The sequence below is a fragment of the Dermacentor variabilis genome, chromosome 8, assembly GCF_050947875.1.
Source record: "Dermacentor variabilis isolate Ectoservices chromosome 8, ASM5094787v1, whole genome shotgun sequence".
NCBI classification, from domain to species: Eukaryota; Metazoa; Arthropoda; class Arachnida; order Ixodida; family Ixodidae; genus Dermacentor; species Dermacentor variabilis.
Genome location: NC_134575.1, coordinates 83,308,307 through 83,323,906, shown reverse-complemented (window position 1 = coordinate 83,323,906; position 15,600 = coordinate 83,308,307). Strand labels below are relative to the sequence as shown.

The 15,600-nt window shown below is 42.1% G+C and overlaps 1 protein-coding gene across 1 annotated transcript; it reads left to right on the top strand.

The window, feature by feature from the left end:
* The first annotated feature begins 233 nt into the window (after nt 1-233).
* LOC142591145 (uncharacterized) lies at nt 234-13,278 on the top strand. Its single transcript, XM_075703519.1, has 4 exons — nt 234-288; nt 1,694-1,847; nt 7,314-7,425; nt 12,755-13,278. The coding sequence occupies exons 2-4, from the start codon at nt 1,715-1,717 to the stop codon at nt 13,008-13,010; spliced, it is 501 nt and encodes a 166-aa protein (XP_075559634.1). The 5' UTR covers nt 234-288; nt 1,694-1,714; the 3' UTR covers nt 13,011-13,278.
* The last annotated feature ends 2,322 nt before the right edge of the window (nt 13,279-15,600 follow it).

Below are 15,600 nucleotides of genomic sequence, written 5' to 3'. Positions count from 1 at the left end.
AGCACGTCAGAGCATGCCATTGGTGACGTCAACGTCTCCCCATTTCTGTAAATAGATTTTATATGTCAAATACAGATCTGGCTTCCGCAGACATTCAAACCGAGAGAAAGGGGGTAAACTCAACAAGTGGAGCAGATGTATTTCATGCGCTTATTGTCCTGACGTGTCTGATTGATGACTCCCGTTCATCGGCGTCGCCAAATAGGGCTACAGTAAGTATAAATGAGTGAACGAAATCCATCCAGAACAGCGCTTCACACTTTCTGATGAGGAGTACTTGCTGAAAGCGTGAGTATCTTGTGTTCAGACCATAATATTTTGATTGCCGTAGTTTTACTTTTGCAATGCTATACTCTTATTATTAACATAATGATGCGTGTTAAGTCAATAGACTATAGGTGTCCACAGACTATTCCACCACATCAAAGAGCGAATGTAACTGGCATACCTTGTAGACTCTCCTAAAAAGCAACATATAGACGATACCCATGCCCTTGTCTTTCCACTAGGACAGCTTACCATAGCAATCACTGCTTGCTAGTAGTTACTGGCAGTCATTTTGCTTGCTTTCCTGAAGTATATCGAGAGACGAAAAAAGAACAAAGCCTGTGACATTTCCCACTTTGAACTCTCTCGGTGAGGATTCAATTTATGCTAAAAATTTATGTGGAATGATCTACTGTTTGCGATATAAGAAAGCAGCCTAACTCGGAAGGACCATTCGTTTTTTTTTAAATTTTTAATCGTGCGGTTCATGGAACCACACTTTCTAGAGGTCAAGTGGACCTATATCTTCGTCGTGGAAGCATACGCACTTGGTTAAACTGATCTTAATATCGCTGCTGACCAAGCTTTTTCTCCGTCGAGGTTAAATTGAGACCGAGCGCAGAAATCAAAGAAAGCCAGCCTGTCGAAACACCTGCTGTCATTCGACTTTAAAATACTTTTCTTGTGCGCAAACAAACAGGGACGAAGGAGATGAGCAACGCAATGTCGAGCGCACGTTCTTGTGTTGCTCCTCTTCGTCGTCCCTGTTTGTTTGCGCTCAAAAAATTATTTTAAAAATGAATCTGTTCCAACTAGGCCGACTCGCAGTTATGCTTCATGTCATTCGACATATCAAACTGTTTTATTCTGATGTTGCGTGCCCGGACCTGCAGGTTGCCTCTCTATTTTCCGGTAAAATAGCTGTGAGCACGAACGTGACACGGAAAAAAACGCCACTGCACGAGGATACAGCATGGTTTCAGTCCATTGCTAAGATTCAACAAATAGCATTGCATTCGCAATAGCTCTCTTCCAAAGCCAGTGATTTCAGTGTCGCCTGACTGGTGTCATATTTTCGATGAAGATCCCAGGGTCAAAGAGAAAGCTTCTAAGGTATTCAGTTATCATTTTTTATGAAACGCCATTTGTTGTGTTGTAGCTCTCAGGGGCAAATAAATACGGCTATTTAAGTCATTGCATTCTGGTAGGTGCAAGCTTTACGGTTATCCTGGGGGCAGCTAGTGAGAAATATTCGTCAACTAAACGTGCATGAAATGTAGTACCATGTAGAAAAGTTTGACATGATTTCCTTTATTGCAGAGTTCTCAAACCTAAAGTGCTAGTTGAAAAAATGGCTATGACAGCCGTTGCCTTCTTCACTTTACACAACCTTTTATACGACATCTATATGATCACTTCTTACCAGGTACACAAGACGGTGGTCGGCATGCAAGCTACCATGAAAGTTTCACTATTCGCAGTGAATATCTTAATTGTCGCAAGCACTGTCGAAGGCAAGGTAAATTACCCGCCGCACCCACAACCACACACCGTCGAATGCCCTATACGATCCAGCCAAAGTAAGTGCTCTTGTACCTATATTGTCTTTATTGCTACAATTGAGCTTTTATGGAACTGCGCACAAATTGTACTAAGAAATATGCTACAGTATCCATCAATGTGGTTCCGCAATGAGGCACACGAATAAACCTCACCAATGAAATTGCTAAATGTGGCACCTTTGCGAAATCCAAAACACATTTATAACCTATGGACGGCCTAAGCATAGTCATGGAGTAGTCTTAATCAACAGCCTGAAACTCAGCCTGAGAGAATATAAAAACGATTATTTCCTAGTTCAAGTGAGCCCAGAATGCAAAAAAATACCGTTTATATATTTATTTTCATTACTGCCACTTTCAGTTAAGAGCATTGTAGGAGGGCATTAGAAAAGAAAAAAATCATGTTTTGGAGAAAATGGAATGGACGTTTTGACACACAGGACCACACAAAAGAATGACAAATAAAAAGAACGATGCGCATCCGCCAGGCAGGATTAAAGCCAAAAATGAGTTTTTCGTGTAGACAACATAAATGCTGTAAATAAGTTTAACAGTTTACAATTAAGCGCGTTGTGCATAGAAGAGAAAACACCAAAACGAGAAAAAAAAACTATCCAGAAAAGGTTAGCTTCTATACAGAGCATTCAGAACAACAATCCCACACAAGTTAAAATTATCATTTCGAAAACATACATTCTGCGTAGGCTAAATGAAGCACAACCACCAAGGAAAGGTTTCAACCAGGTTGCCAGGCAAAGAAAATCAAGGCCGTATCAATCATGCGCATTGTTGAAACCCCACAAAATAATACTGCAGAAATAAACGCGTACCACAACCAGGCACAGGACTGGAATCTGTAAAAAATGGGAATAAAATAAAGGAGCAAATAAGTGGTAGTACAAGAACGAAGTGATCCAAGACAACTGCTACACATTTGACTGCTCACAACCAGCAAATTATAGGGTATGGAAATACATTGTATAAGTGCAGGCATCTAATAAAACGAACTAGCGTTCATATGAGAGAGGCTGTGCGGAAATGGCGGTGGTACAAGTTAGATGAATTGTTAAATTTTGCGCTGAAACCGGACAATGTTTCGGAGTCCGTGACATCTTGACTTAACCTATTCCATTCGCGGATCGTAAGTACAAAAGAGGATTGCCCAATGAAGTCGCTGTTGAAAAAATATTCTGCTAATTTGCATGTATGCTTATGAAGAGTCGGGCGCAACTGTGGAAACGAAACATACTTAGAGACATCTGTCTAAAAGCTGTCATGCAGCAGTTCACACAAAAAGTTGAAATGTGCCTGATTTGCCCTGTTGGATATTGTCCTAATGAAGGAAACGGGAGGTTAGTGGGACTGTCCGTGCTTGTATACTTGTTGGAAACATGTCTTATGGCACTGCGTTGCACTGACTCCAATTTTCTCATACTAGTTAGCCAATGAGGGAACAAACCTAGTTTATTATTATTACTTATTAAAAGCTTATTAAAAGTTTAATAAACGCTTGTCTTACACAGATAGTATATGCAAGTAGCTTTGAGGACGCGGGTGCCATTCCTAAACATTTTTTTTACATAAAACAGCTTACGTAGTGCGGCTGCAGTAATGTTGGCAACGTATGTGTCCCATCTGCCGCCAGAAGTCAATGTAACGCCTAAATACTTATATTGTTCAACATTCGCTAGCTGTATACCACCATTAGTGTTAGTGAATTGAGACGGGTTATGTTTAGGTGTCACTGCAGTGGTCACGGATTTTTTCACGTAAATTGAATTTCTTTTATTTAGCACACAAGTCTGGCAACTTATCAAGGCATGCATTGACTTTAAGGTGGCCTGTGAATCTATGAATATTTTTATAAGTAACAGAGCGTCCGCGAAGACCTTGATACTACAGTCAATGTTCTAGTAATATCATTTTAGAATTAGGAAGGCAAGAACATTCGTACAGTCAACAGTGAATAAATATGATCACCTGAAATAAATATTTTGCATAAAATATTTAGAATATAGGCAGAACATATCTTTGGTTTATGTTCGCTAGACGATGCGATTTTCGAGAACACGACATATGGTTTGTACAGCGTACAAGTCTCTTTAATTTCACTTAGCGATTCGTACACGGGGTGAGGTCATTTCTTTTCTAATGTTGCTGCCTAGATCTTCCGTTTTCGTAGAAATGCGAGGTGTCTCAAAGTATCCAGGGCGTCATGTGGTAGCATCACTAACTTTGAAGAGAACACTCCAGCCTAAATGCCTAGGTAGTGAGGTCCATTGCGATAGAAATATTGGTGGTCTAGAATCCTATTATAGAGTCCCAATGTGTCAACGGATGAACCAGTAGTGTCTACTGTTCAACCTGTTTAAAAGTACATGACAGCAAAGTGATTTGTGTCATGTATCAGATTTCCCACTAAAGGAGGCACAAACTGACAGGTGACTTTGCAATTATTGCGCCTCGGCCTTCAAATGACCGTCCACACTAACTATCGCTTGATTAACAATTAGTTCGGCCATAGGTCAACAGTCTGAACTTCATTCAAAACGGTGTGTAAAAGTTGATATTCTTAGCGTAGGCGTTCAGTCGGAGCTCCTTACACTTCTATTTCTCGTGCCATGAAAAGTGTGTAGTACTTTGCCTAGCGTTGTTTCCGTTTTAAAGAACACAGTGAACACGAATGCATCAAGCTCACTATGGTAACTGTCACAGCAAAAAAAAAAAAAAAAAAGAACGAGTTCATTTTTTTTTTGCATGGCTGTGTCAGATGTTGGTGACACTCCCCTCTGTAATGCCCTCGGGCCCTGAGGGTAAATAAATAAATAAATAAATAAATAAATAAATAAATAAATAAATAAATATAAGCATCGACACGCTTTGTCAACACCGCATTTCGAGTCTATAAACGCTGCTTTAAAGTACAATGTCTTAGTAACCACAGAAGGACGCCATGATTTTGACACAAATGCTGCTTTGAGAGTTGGTTGAGTCACTTGGGCGGGGCAAGATATTTGCGAGCAATCAGAAGCAAGAAATACATTATTTATAAGAATACCCAATGCAAACTTAGTCTACAATATTCCGGCATTCATGTTATCTAATCTCAACAGAACCAGATTACCGCTGCGTAACTAAGCTTCTGCTGCTGAAAATGAATACTTGATTTGGAACCAATGATAATCGTTTTTTATCAGTTTCTTTATAGAGTATTCTTAGACCAGACCTGAAAGAAATAATGCCTATTCTTTCCCACAAGCAAAGCTAAAAAACGTTCTTGTTTAATGTTTAACTGTTGTGTTCGTTAAGTGAATTATGGGTACATATTTCATCACGATTTTGTAGATTACTAAATTTCGGATGATGTTTTCGTCGTTTGTAATATATTGACTCTGGATTTTCTTGTATGTTTGCTAGAATATTTTTAGGTTGTGTATATATGCGAGGTTTCGCCTGTGGTTTGTAACCTTGAGAGTTCGTTCTGCATATTTCCCTTTATATCAACAATAAAGATTGATTGATTAACAACATTTGTAATTTTGCGAGCGCGTATATGTTAACAATAAAGATTCGAAGGCAGTCTGATTCGGAGGCAAGTTCATTTGGCTAAATAGTAAGTCAATGGTTAATAGTCTTAACCTCAAGACTCATTAATTTGATTGCGTGAGAAAGAGGGAAGTTCGCCTTATTTTTCTACTTAATATCATCAGTGCTCATGTCCTTAGCACCGCTTGACCTCTAGATTTGTGTATTTTTTCTAATTATCTAAGACACGTGATGTTGTTTTTCTAAAAGCTCCCGCCTGTGAGTGCAAAGTGAACGCATGGTATGCTGAATTGTCAATGAAGTGTTTCGGTACCGATGCGCTTAAGAATTCGGGGCTGCAGCATCGTAATACTCATGAAAGAGCAGCTTATTGTGCCAACTTTTACCTTTTACAGTAAAAAATTAACTATTGTGAATTAAAAAGAGATATTTGTGTTCTGGTCGAAAACAATCTTCAATTTGGTAATGTAATATCGCATTCGTAAATTCCAGGAAAGTACCTAACGAGTTTGCCCCTCGTATTTCGTAGCTGTGCTGATATGCGAAAACTGAATCTTCCAGAGGGGATAAACTACCTCCGCAAGCAGCATCTGCCTAGATAGTACACACCGTTTTATCGACAAAGAGGAAATATTCTGCTTGTGCGAGTCGGCATGGTCTTGATTGAATGTGTTGCTATTGTGTGCTGTGGAACGATCTGGATTGGGCTTTCGTGTGTTCTGCGAATAAAAAATTTGTTCTGTCAGTTCATGCAAAGTCGTCAAGGAACCACTGCATAACCTTTGGCGCTGAAGTAACTGCAGTGTTCGGAAGTTCGGCCTTGGAGCGCAAACATGCGACGTGCATCACGAGGCACGGTGTCAAATAGTTTGAGTACATTGCTTTACACTGCACGAAGTGCAGCGGTGGGTATTAGTTGCCAGCGGGACCTGGCAAATATTCTTACTATCGACACTTAATTACTAACGTCACACTAATGGATGGAAACAGCGTTTAGAAAACGAGATAGTAGCGCAATGTATCTATGGATAACAATGTGAAGACTTGTAAAAAAATTATGGGGTTTTACGTGTCAAAACCACGACCTGATTATGAGACATGCTGTAGTGAGGGACTCCGGAAATTAGGAACGCCGGAGGTTGTTTAAAGCACATCTAAATCTAAGTACACGGGTGTTTTCGCATTTCGCCTACATCAAAATGCGACCGCCGTGGCCGGGATTGCCAGGAGGCAAGAGTTTATCTGCAGGCGTGCCTTATAACCAAATCGTGGTTCTGGCGCGTAAAACTCCAGAATTCATTGATTGAATGTTTGTAAACGCAGGCAGCACCACTTATGCCGTAGCAGAACGGTAACCACCTTGTTACTATCGCCCACTATGTTTCTTAACTGTTCACTGCTGGTAATCCACAGCATGAAATCAGAGCGAGAGCGTTGCAGTGAGACCACATTCATGAAACCGTAGCCTCGAACACCCGCCTACACAAATCGCACGATGCTACGTCCGCATAAACGCAAGCATTCACTAACTGTCATGCCGACCTAAATAACTTCACTGCGTCGCACATATCCGTTTGTAATGCCAAAGGTTGTAATGCCTCGTGACGTTAAGCAAACTGCACGAGCCAACCAACAACCACCAGGAATTGCCCCGTGTGTGTGCGGGACATACGAAATGGAGCTTTTGCCGAGGCCAGCTTGGCGTCTGCTTATAGATAGCGTCGTTGCCTACGCAGTATGGTGGTGCTCACGAAAAAAGGAATGGCCATTGGCATTCTTATTAAAATTTCTGTCGTTTCTACCCATGGTAACTGCACATACATATTTTTTTATATATGCATCAGCAGTAGCGCTGAAATGTGCTCCGCCACAATATTTGCACATTAGTTGTCTTGGACCTCTAAATAGACGACTAATTTTTGTTTACATTACGAACAGATGGATGTGTAGCCTTCGGATCTACGATTCCACCAGGACAAGCCAAGTCTTTCCGAGATCCTTGCGTTAATGTTGAATGCAGCAGCAACGGACGGAGACTTACAGTCGAGGGGTAAATATTATGCGGTTTTTACACGTACTTTATCGAGCTCAAGAATTAGTTTTTCTTCGCCGGTTGAAATTGATTTCTTATATAAATAAAAGGCTTCAGGCGTACAGAGAGCATCTCAAATGTTGGCAACGTCAGAATTGAATGTTTTCAGAATTTGTTCCTGTCTTTGCAGCATGGGGAAGAACCCTTACAGGCGATTAATTTCTGGTATTGTGTGAAGGTTCATGTATTTAAAGCAGGCTTACCAATTAAGACGTTTGTTTTGAGGTTTACGTCTCCGCTGTTAGTTTTATTGTTTCAACGATGTGTTTTATCAAGTTCCTGTTAGTACACACACACTCACGCACACACACACACACGTATATATATATATATATATATATATATATATATATATATATATATATATATATATATATATATATATATATATATATATATATATATATAGACAATTTAACGATGCTACAAGGCAAATATAACAACTGCTTAATTTCAAGAGTTTCGACCGGCGGACCGATCTTCATCAGGATCTTTCAAGAAAATGTCAGTTCGTCACTGATAGTGAAGAGAGCAGATCGGGTGCTCGGTCATTCTCAGATATATAAATTTCTAATAAAAAACGGAAGGAGTATGATGCCGGAAGCCAACTTCAATTTGTAAGTTTGAACTCCAGGTACAAGGATTCAAACTTAAGGGTTTTAAAGCAGTTACATGAAGTCATTTCTTACGCACATGGTACAATATTTAGACTACCAAATAAAAAATGACTTTTCACATAATTAAGCCCATTTCCTTGGATAGCAAAGCAAGGGTTTTCCGAGTACGTGGTACAGTAGGTTGTGCAATAGAATAACAGCACGGAGATGGTACAGTTCAACCTTGTCTACGTATTTTACGTGCGAGTCGAAAACCGCCGTTCCTGGCAACATTGCTATTCTCTAAAGGTATCTTAGGTACTTACGTAATCATGACAGATCTAAATAATCTATTTAATCACAATATTCTCAGGTAAACACGACAAATTCAGTTTACCTTGCTTCATGTGATAGCTTACAGCGCGACTTCAGTTGTTGGTATTGGGAATTTGAAGGCAATTGACGGGGACGCTTACCAAAAACAAATAAAAGGTATCTATGCACGTGTGAACGCTCAAGAGCGCTATATGTCAAGAAACCTAAAAGAATGGCGTCCTCACTGTGCAAAAACCCATAGTTGCTATTACGCCAAAACACACTATGTTTACTTTTGGGTAAGCAGGTTCAGATTTCGCGGCGAAAATACAGTGTAAGCACCAAGAAAAAGCAGCCACCGTCCAAAACTATTGTTCTTGCAGTCGCTCCATAGCTATGTACAAAGCACAAGCGAATGGAAAGCAGAATAAAGAAATGAGTCTGAAGTGGAGAAAACCGCGGCCGTTCTTGAACCGGCTTCTGCAGAATTCAGAAATTAGATTGAGCAGGCGCCGCCTGGTGTTCGCAGCAAACAGCGAATTGTAATTTATGGAAAACGCGAAACTATTGAGATCTCCGGAATGTGCGTAGCTAAAGATTACTCAGATATTTTGAGACAGTACTCCGAAATGGTCTTCTACAGGTTTCTATTGCCAGTGAGAAGAAAACTGGTAGGTCTGTTACCGAAAGCTTTAAAGGGCATCCGTTATTTTAAGGCGTAGCTAAGCGTCAGACATTCAAGCTACTGCCATGTGTTCCGTCGTTGCCTGCAATACAATGTTGGTGTTATTCTAAGCAAAAAACAAAGTCGTTTCCCTTCGTGCGAAATATCACTGCAAGTCAGTATATGAGCGACGTCCAGTTTCAGCGATCCTTCGGTCGTCGTAAAATAATGAAAAAACGTTCCTAAATTTAGTGTTTGACCTACATCTTCAAGAACTGCTGGCAGTGAAACTGTTTATAGCGATTCTGTATTTTGTTTCTATTTTTCTTAGAAATCTAGCCATGTGCTACGCCAGAAAAAAGCCAACAAACTTCCTGTAAGGACTGTGATGCGGAATTATCTGGTGCCTCTGTACTTGTAAAACATAAGTGAGGAATGTTGGGAGATTTCCGCGAGATTCAAGCGATGGGAGGGAATATCAGCAAGGCTTGCTTTGTTCGCAAAGTGCGCCTTCTATTCAGCCACAACAATGTTCGCCTAGATCCGCGTGATAACTAGGGATTCATCAAATTTTTACACACAAGTTGTGCAAGTATTCTGCCAGCATTCAGTACGCTTGCTGAGACCAAATTGCAAGTGCTACTTCTTATAGCTAACTACAAATTATGCGCCTCGAGCATAACTACCCCCTATATGGCACCATTCGTAAATGTTCAGTCGAACAAGGATACATTGTTCTGGCGGCGCCAAGGGTGCTGAGCTTTTAAGTGTAGAGCTCGACGGTGAAGGTTGCCCTGTAGAAGCTTCTAAGCATCGCCATACAAAATGTAATTTTTAGGTTCCCTTTTCGCGTAAAATCTGAAATGGACGCTGCTTATCTGCCCAAGAATGAGCAAAAGACGTACTCCGCAGGCTCTAAAGACATTGGTGAAGCATGCGAGCAGCAAAATAAATAGTTATATACAGGACGGTACAGAGGATCTCGCGCAGAATTTCCCGACTTCGAACTGCCCACGTAAGGAAAGGTATAGTTTATGACTTCCAATTTTCTTAGCCAGCGTTGGCAGGCAACTACTGTCTGAGGAAGCTATCCTCGGCCCATGGCCTGACACTGCAATTTCAATGCGTGCAACAAAAGTATTGTTGGAGTTTCTTCAGGACACCAAGCTCGACGAGCGGCTCTAGCGAGGCAACTGTCTCATGTACATAAGCACTCACCACTTCTCTTATCATCATCATCCATTCCAATACTTTCACTCCCCTTCCCTCTTCCCCAGTGCAGAGTAGCAGAATAGAGCGCACTAGCTCTGGTCGACCTCTCTGTCTTTCCTATCAATAAATTCCATTCATTCATACTTCCAATAACGCCAATGACGGAAGCAGACCTTATAGATGAGCACGGTACAAAAATAATCACAAGTATAACACCAACATTGATACCCCACATCATAATAATACTAGAAATATATCAGATTTTTAGAATGCATAAAACGAAAGACATAACAAAACAAAACATGGCACGAAAACGCAGGATTGAGACACGGTGGCGTTAAACCTCGAAAATTAGTTGTTCGGCTGGATCTAACGATGTTGGTATCAGGAATGCTTACATGGCAGTCGGGAAGAGGGTTCCTATCGTTATTTATATGTTGAAAAAAAAAAAAGATACATACAGGGCGCTTGTGCTGCAAAAAATGACTTGATCTTGTGATAATGGATAGGCATCTTAGTATGGGCGATAGGCTAGACAGACTCAAGTCACGAAGCACATCATGAAAATCAATTCCGGTGGAACCAATCTCACGTCGGACATCGACGGTAATATGGAGTGAAGGATAAGATGATCCAAGGTAAAACAACTTAGGTAAACACGTTGCTGCAATTTTCCGTGGCGAGGAATAAAATTCGTACCTCCACGAAAAGGCTGCGTAGATGAAAGTGAAATTTATTGTCAATGCAGTGTGCTTATAGCCGCATAAAGGGGCACTCCCAGGACAAACAACAAGTGACTGGAGGTTGCTTTGTCGTCGTCGTCTCTCCAAACAGTGTAGGCCTGGTACTCTTTATTATGAGTAAAATTTCCGCAGCAAATGAAGGGATGCTCATGCACGTATGCGGCAACTTTATTAGGCGCTTGTTCTTAGGTGGAGTTTGCTTGCCGCAGTAAATGAAATAATTGATAAAGATAGAACGAGCCTTCGTCCACCGGTGACAAAACAAATAATACATGACTTACGTTTCGAAGCCACAATGTGTCCTTTTCCTGAATGAAGACTTTCGTGAGCGGGCTCGACAATTTGCGCGCTAGATGAAGCAGAATGATCATTTGTATCTCGCAAAGGTCACTATACTCCGCACCTGGTCTTGTACAATGGGTGCTGTAAATAAAAGACGCTTGCGACTATTTTTTACATAAGCAACATTGAAAAAGAAGCAGGCAATGTGGCATCGAGGAAACAGAGCAAAGGTGTTAACATTAATTTAGCGCGCCTTGGGAAACCATCCATACCTGGACTAAGCTAGAGACTCAATTTAGCCTCCCCTACCACGCCCTATGCTCCAGTGACGGTGGCCGCTGGAGTTCTGAACTGAGGGCCCACCCTTCTGCCCCTACAACCTATTTTATCCCCAATAAAATTCTTTCTCGTTCTCTCACTCTATCGTGCAGCTATAGAATGAAACCCACCAAACGTCCTAATCTATGGTACGCATTTTTCACCTACGACAGGAGAACATTGTGGTGCTGGAGAAGTTGCAGCATCAGTGTGCATCGTTCCTTCCCTATTATTTTATTAGATTAGTTGTACACGAGGAAATAAATTCATCGTGCCAGGTGCATCGTCCAGTCACTCGTTTATAAATGCGACCAAACCTAATGGGTTGCGGCCCCCGTATCCTGCTTAGACATGAAACAGCTGGTGTATGGCGTATTACCGGCTGCTTGAAAGAATGCGTTCCGCTTTGTGTTACTTGGGCCACTCAGCGTTGTCTGCAGGGTTCTTAGATGGCTTACGGGACAAGGACGGAGGTTTTCTGAGATCACAAGAACTTTTTTGCAAAAAGTACACTTGGTGCAGTATTTTTACAGGAAGTTAGTTCAGAAAAGTAATGGAATACGTGATGTTCTCTTAGTGTTAATGTTTGTTTATTTATTTTTTCGTCTACAGCAGATGCATTATTTATGTCGAAACTGCTTCACATCAAAGATTATGTAAATAAGGAGGCGCGACATATCAGTGAATAATGTTTATATATGGATTTACTCATGATTGATTTATTTACGCTGCTTTCAGCAATCATCTAGCATCGGCAGCAAGGGCAGTACATGAAAAGAGGAAAAGAAGAAGACACTTTTACGAAGGAAAATAGTGTTAAAATACAATTAACACAGCAAACTTAAACAAGCCGTGATACTTATAAGCAACTGCGATAGGGAGTATCATTAGCATACTTAGTTTCAAACAACTCTGTGTATACCTATTGCTTGTGCCATTATTCATTTGTATCATTGGGGGATTATATAAAATATAAGCAACAAATAGGATTCTTAGTGATTGTCTATGTAAGGCGCGCAATTTCCCTGAAATTTTTTATCACTTACGGTGGATTGTTAAGTATCTTCATTTTTTCAATCTTTTCAGTCTCCAAGCTATGCGATATGGCTCTTTGTTGTACTCTCAGTACTCAAATGTTACTGAATTTTCACATGCAGGTGCTCGCCAAGCGGAAACATTTGTGATGCGGAACCCTTGAAGGCAGCGCCAGATTCACTAGCATGGCCATTTTGCTGTGCAAGATGCCGGGGCTCGAGTCTGCCCCCACCTCCGCCTGTTCACCCGACTCCGCCCATTCACCCGCCTGGGCCCGGGAACCCGATTTGGCCCGTGGACCCGTCCTATCCCTGGGGCCGGCCCCCTCACGAGTACCCGCCCGTGCCATCGTATCCAGGCCAGCCCCGTAATTCCTAACTACAACACGCATAGCACTAAAGCGGATGCTTGCGTCTGCTTAACCCACCGTTTTTCCTCTTTATCTTCTGGGAAATATCTTCATGTGATATTCGATTATATGTAAAGGAGACCAAGGAACTGCCTTTATAATGCTTCATGCGATCACTTCGGTCTTGTCCTAATAAAACAAACAACATGGTTTACACAAACGGAGATACGTGCGTCTTCTGTCATGCACTGTATGGCGAAATACGATAATGTTTTCTCAATAAATATAACCTTGTATTTCGACCTACAGATCAAATGCATAGTCTATCTTCAAACGCGATAGATTCATTGCAGGCGCTTATATCACGCTGTTTCTGATAATTTGAGCCCATACGGAGGTGCACCACGTACCATTTCCACTGGATAGGACTAGCGCAGCGCGGAAACTCCGCCTGCTTGCTCGGCAGTACGCCGTGTCCCAATGCAATGAGCCCCCTTCAAGAAATTCTGGACTCTACACCCTTGATCCCACATTAAGTCTTCGACCACCATCAGAGCTTCGCCGTGGAGAGACCACGCTTTTCATCGACTGTGGTTGGGCGTTACCTTTACCAAAGCCTATGCGTTCCGCATAGGGATTACTGACACCTTAACCTGAGACCAGAGGGAATGCCTTCGCCAGGAACTTGAGCAACTGGACGACGAACCTCTATCAGAAAAAATAATGCTACACCATCGAAGGGATCTAACGTCCCAGAAGAAGGCCGTACAAGCGCTATTGCGCTTTTTGCGATCTACCGGCCTTTGTGAACGGCTTTAACTGGAACGTGCTTTTTTGTGTGTCGCCATGTGTGGGTGTTTTTTTTGTTTTTTTTTGCGCCTGCCTCTCTGTCATCTTTCTAACCCCTATCTCCCATCCCCAGTGTAGGGTAGCAAACCGGAGACTGATATCTGGTTAACGTCCCTGCCTTTCCTCTTCATCTCTCTCTCTCTCTCCGTGTTGAACAATATGGAAGCGCCATTGTGTTCTCGCAGATGTATATCGATCACTTTTCTTTTCTGTACTAAAGCCATAACGTGGTTATACGAATATTATAATTGAAATTAGCATTCTTGGGCTACTTCACTAACTTTCCTAGTGCTCTCCTTCTGACTATCAATGTGCCTCTTAAAACGTTTTGCCGCCAAATTGGATGGCTGATTACGAAGTCCAGGATCAATAGAGAGAGGGAGATCAAAGAGGAGCATAGACAGGGAGGTTAGCCAGTGTATGTACCGGCTAGCTACCCTGCGCTGGGGAGAGGGGTAAAGCGAATAAAAAAAAAAAGGAAAAAAAATTGAGAGAAATTCACACGTTCACGCGATGCTGCGCGCTACATTCAAAAACGTTCGCTCAATTCACAGTTCCTTAAAAACTCCAGCATAGCCCTTGAGGCCTTGAGTGCTGAAACCCGTCTGGACCAGTGTCATAGAGCCTTTTCTTCCTGCAAAAGGGCGATTGTCCAGTTTTTAGAGCGCGGTCACGAGCACTTCTCTTGGCCCATTGTAACGGGGACAATCAAGAGGAGGTGCTCGATCGTGTCCTCCCAGCCGCAGGTGTCGCAAGTAGGGCTGTCGGCCATCCGAATGCGGAATGAATAGGAGTCCGTGAATGCCACGGCGAGCCACAGGCGAAACAAATATGTTGCTACCCCTTGTGGTGATCCTGGGGAAAGACGGAGTTGCAGACGTGGATCCAATCTGTCGAGACGAGCGTTCGTGAATTCACTGGTGTTTCACAGAGTCTGTGTAAGCTCGCGTGTGAGAGCGCGAATACTTGCGGCTGCATCTGTTCTTGACAGTGGTATCGGTATAATATGTGTATCGTGATCAATAGCGCTGCTCACGGGGCTTCTTTGCCGGGGGAGCAGGTTTCAGAACCAGCCGCTGCACAATGTTAGGTTACTGGTTATGTGGCAGTGCTCAATAAACATATTTGATGCAACATGGAGCATTGGGTACCGTCCACTTGGGCTGTAGCTCACTGGTAGAATTTTAGCCGTCGTCTTCACTATCTCTGCTCCGCGCCTCTCCTTTTCGTTTTCACGTGACATGTGAGCGCTTTCTCAGATCCTCCTTACTTTCCTCCTCACAGTGCCGTCATAGTCTGCAGATGCTTCGGCTCTCTGCCATCTCTCCTTTTCCGCTGCTGTTTGTTTAGGTGGACCAGCGTGAAACTCCAGGGAAGAGACAGAGACAATTAGTTAGAACGCGCCAATATACGAGGTAAGCAGTTGTTTGATCCTTGACAGCTGAATTGATCCCTCTCCTATTTACCCGGTTTGAACGCGAGAGCGTCACGTCCATGAGCGAGTACACTCCCGTATGTGATGGTGAAATTCACCTAAAAACCCGATTTCGTGAACTTGTAGAGAGAGCAAGTATGCAAAAGTAGTTTGGTTTTAAATTTGGCATGGTATGGTACGTTTTAATAAATCATGATGCAAATTGTATACAAAAACAACTTCATTTTGCTTGCAAGTTTGAGAGTGTTTTTGGACCCACCCATTTATTCACCGAATTTGACACACCTAAGCTTTGCAAAGTTCATAGGCGCGAGTCCTCACATGACAACAAGACG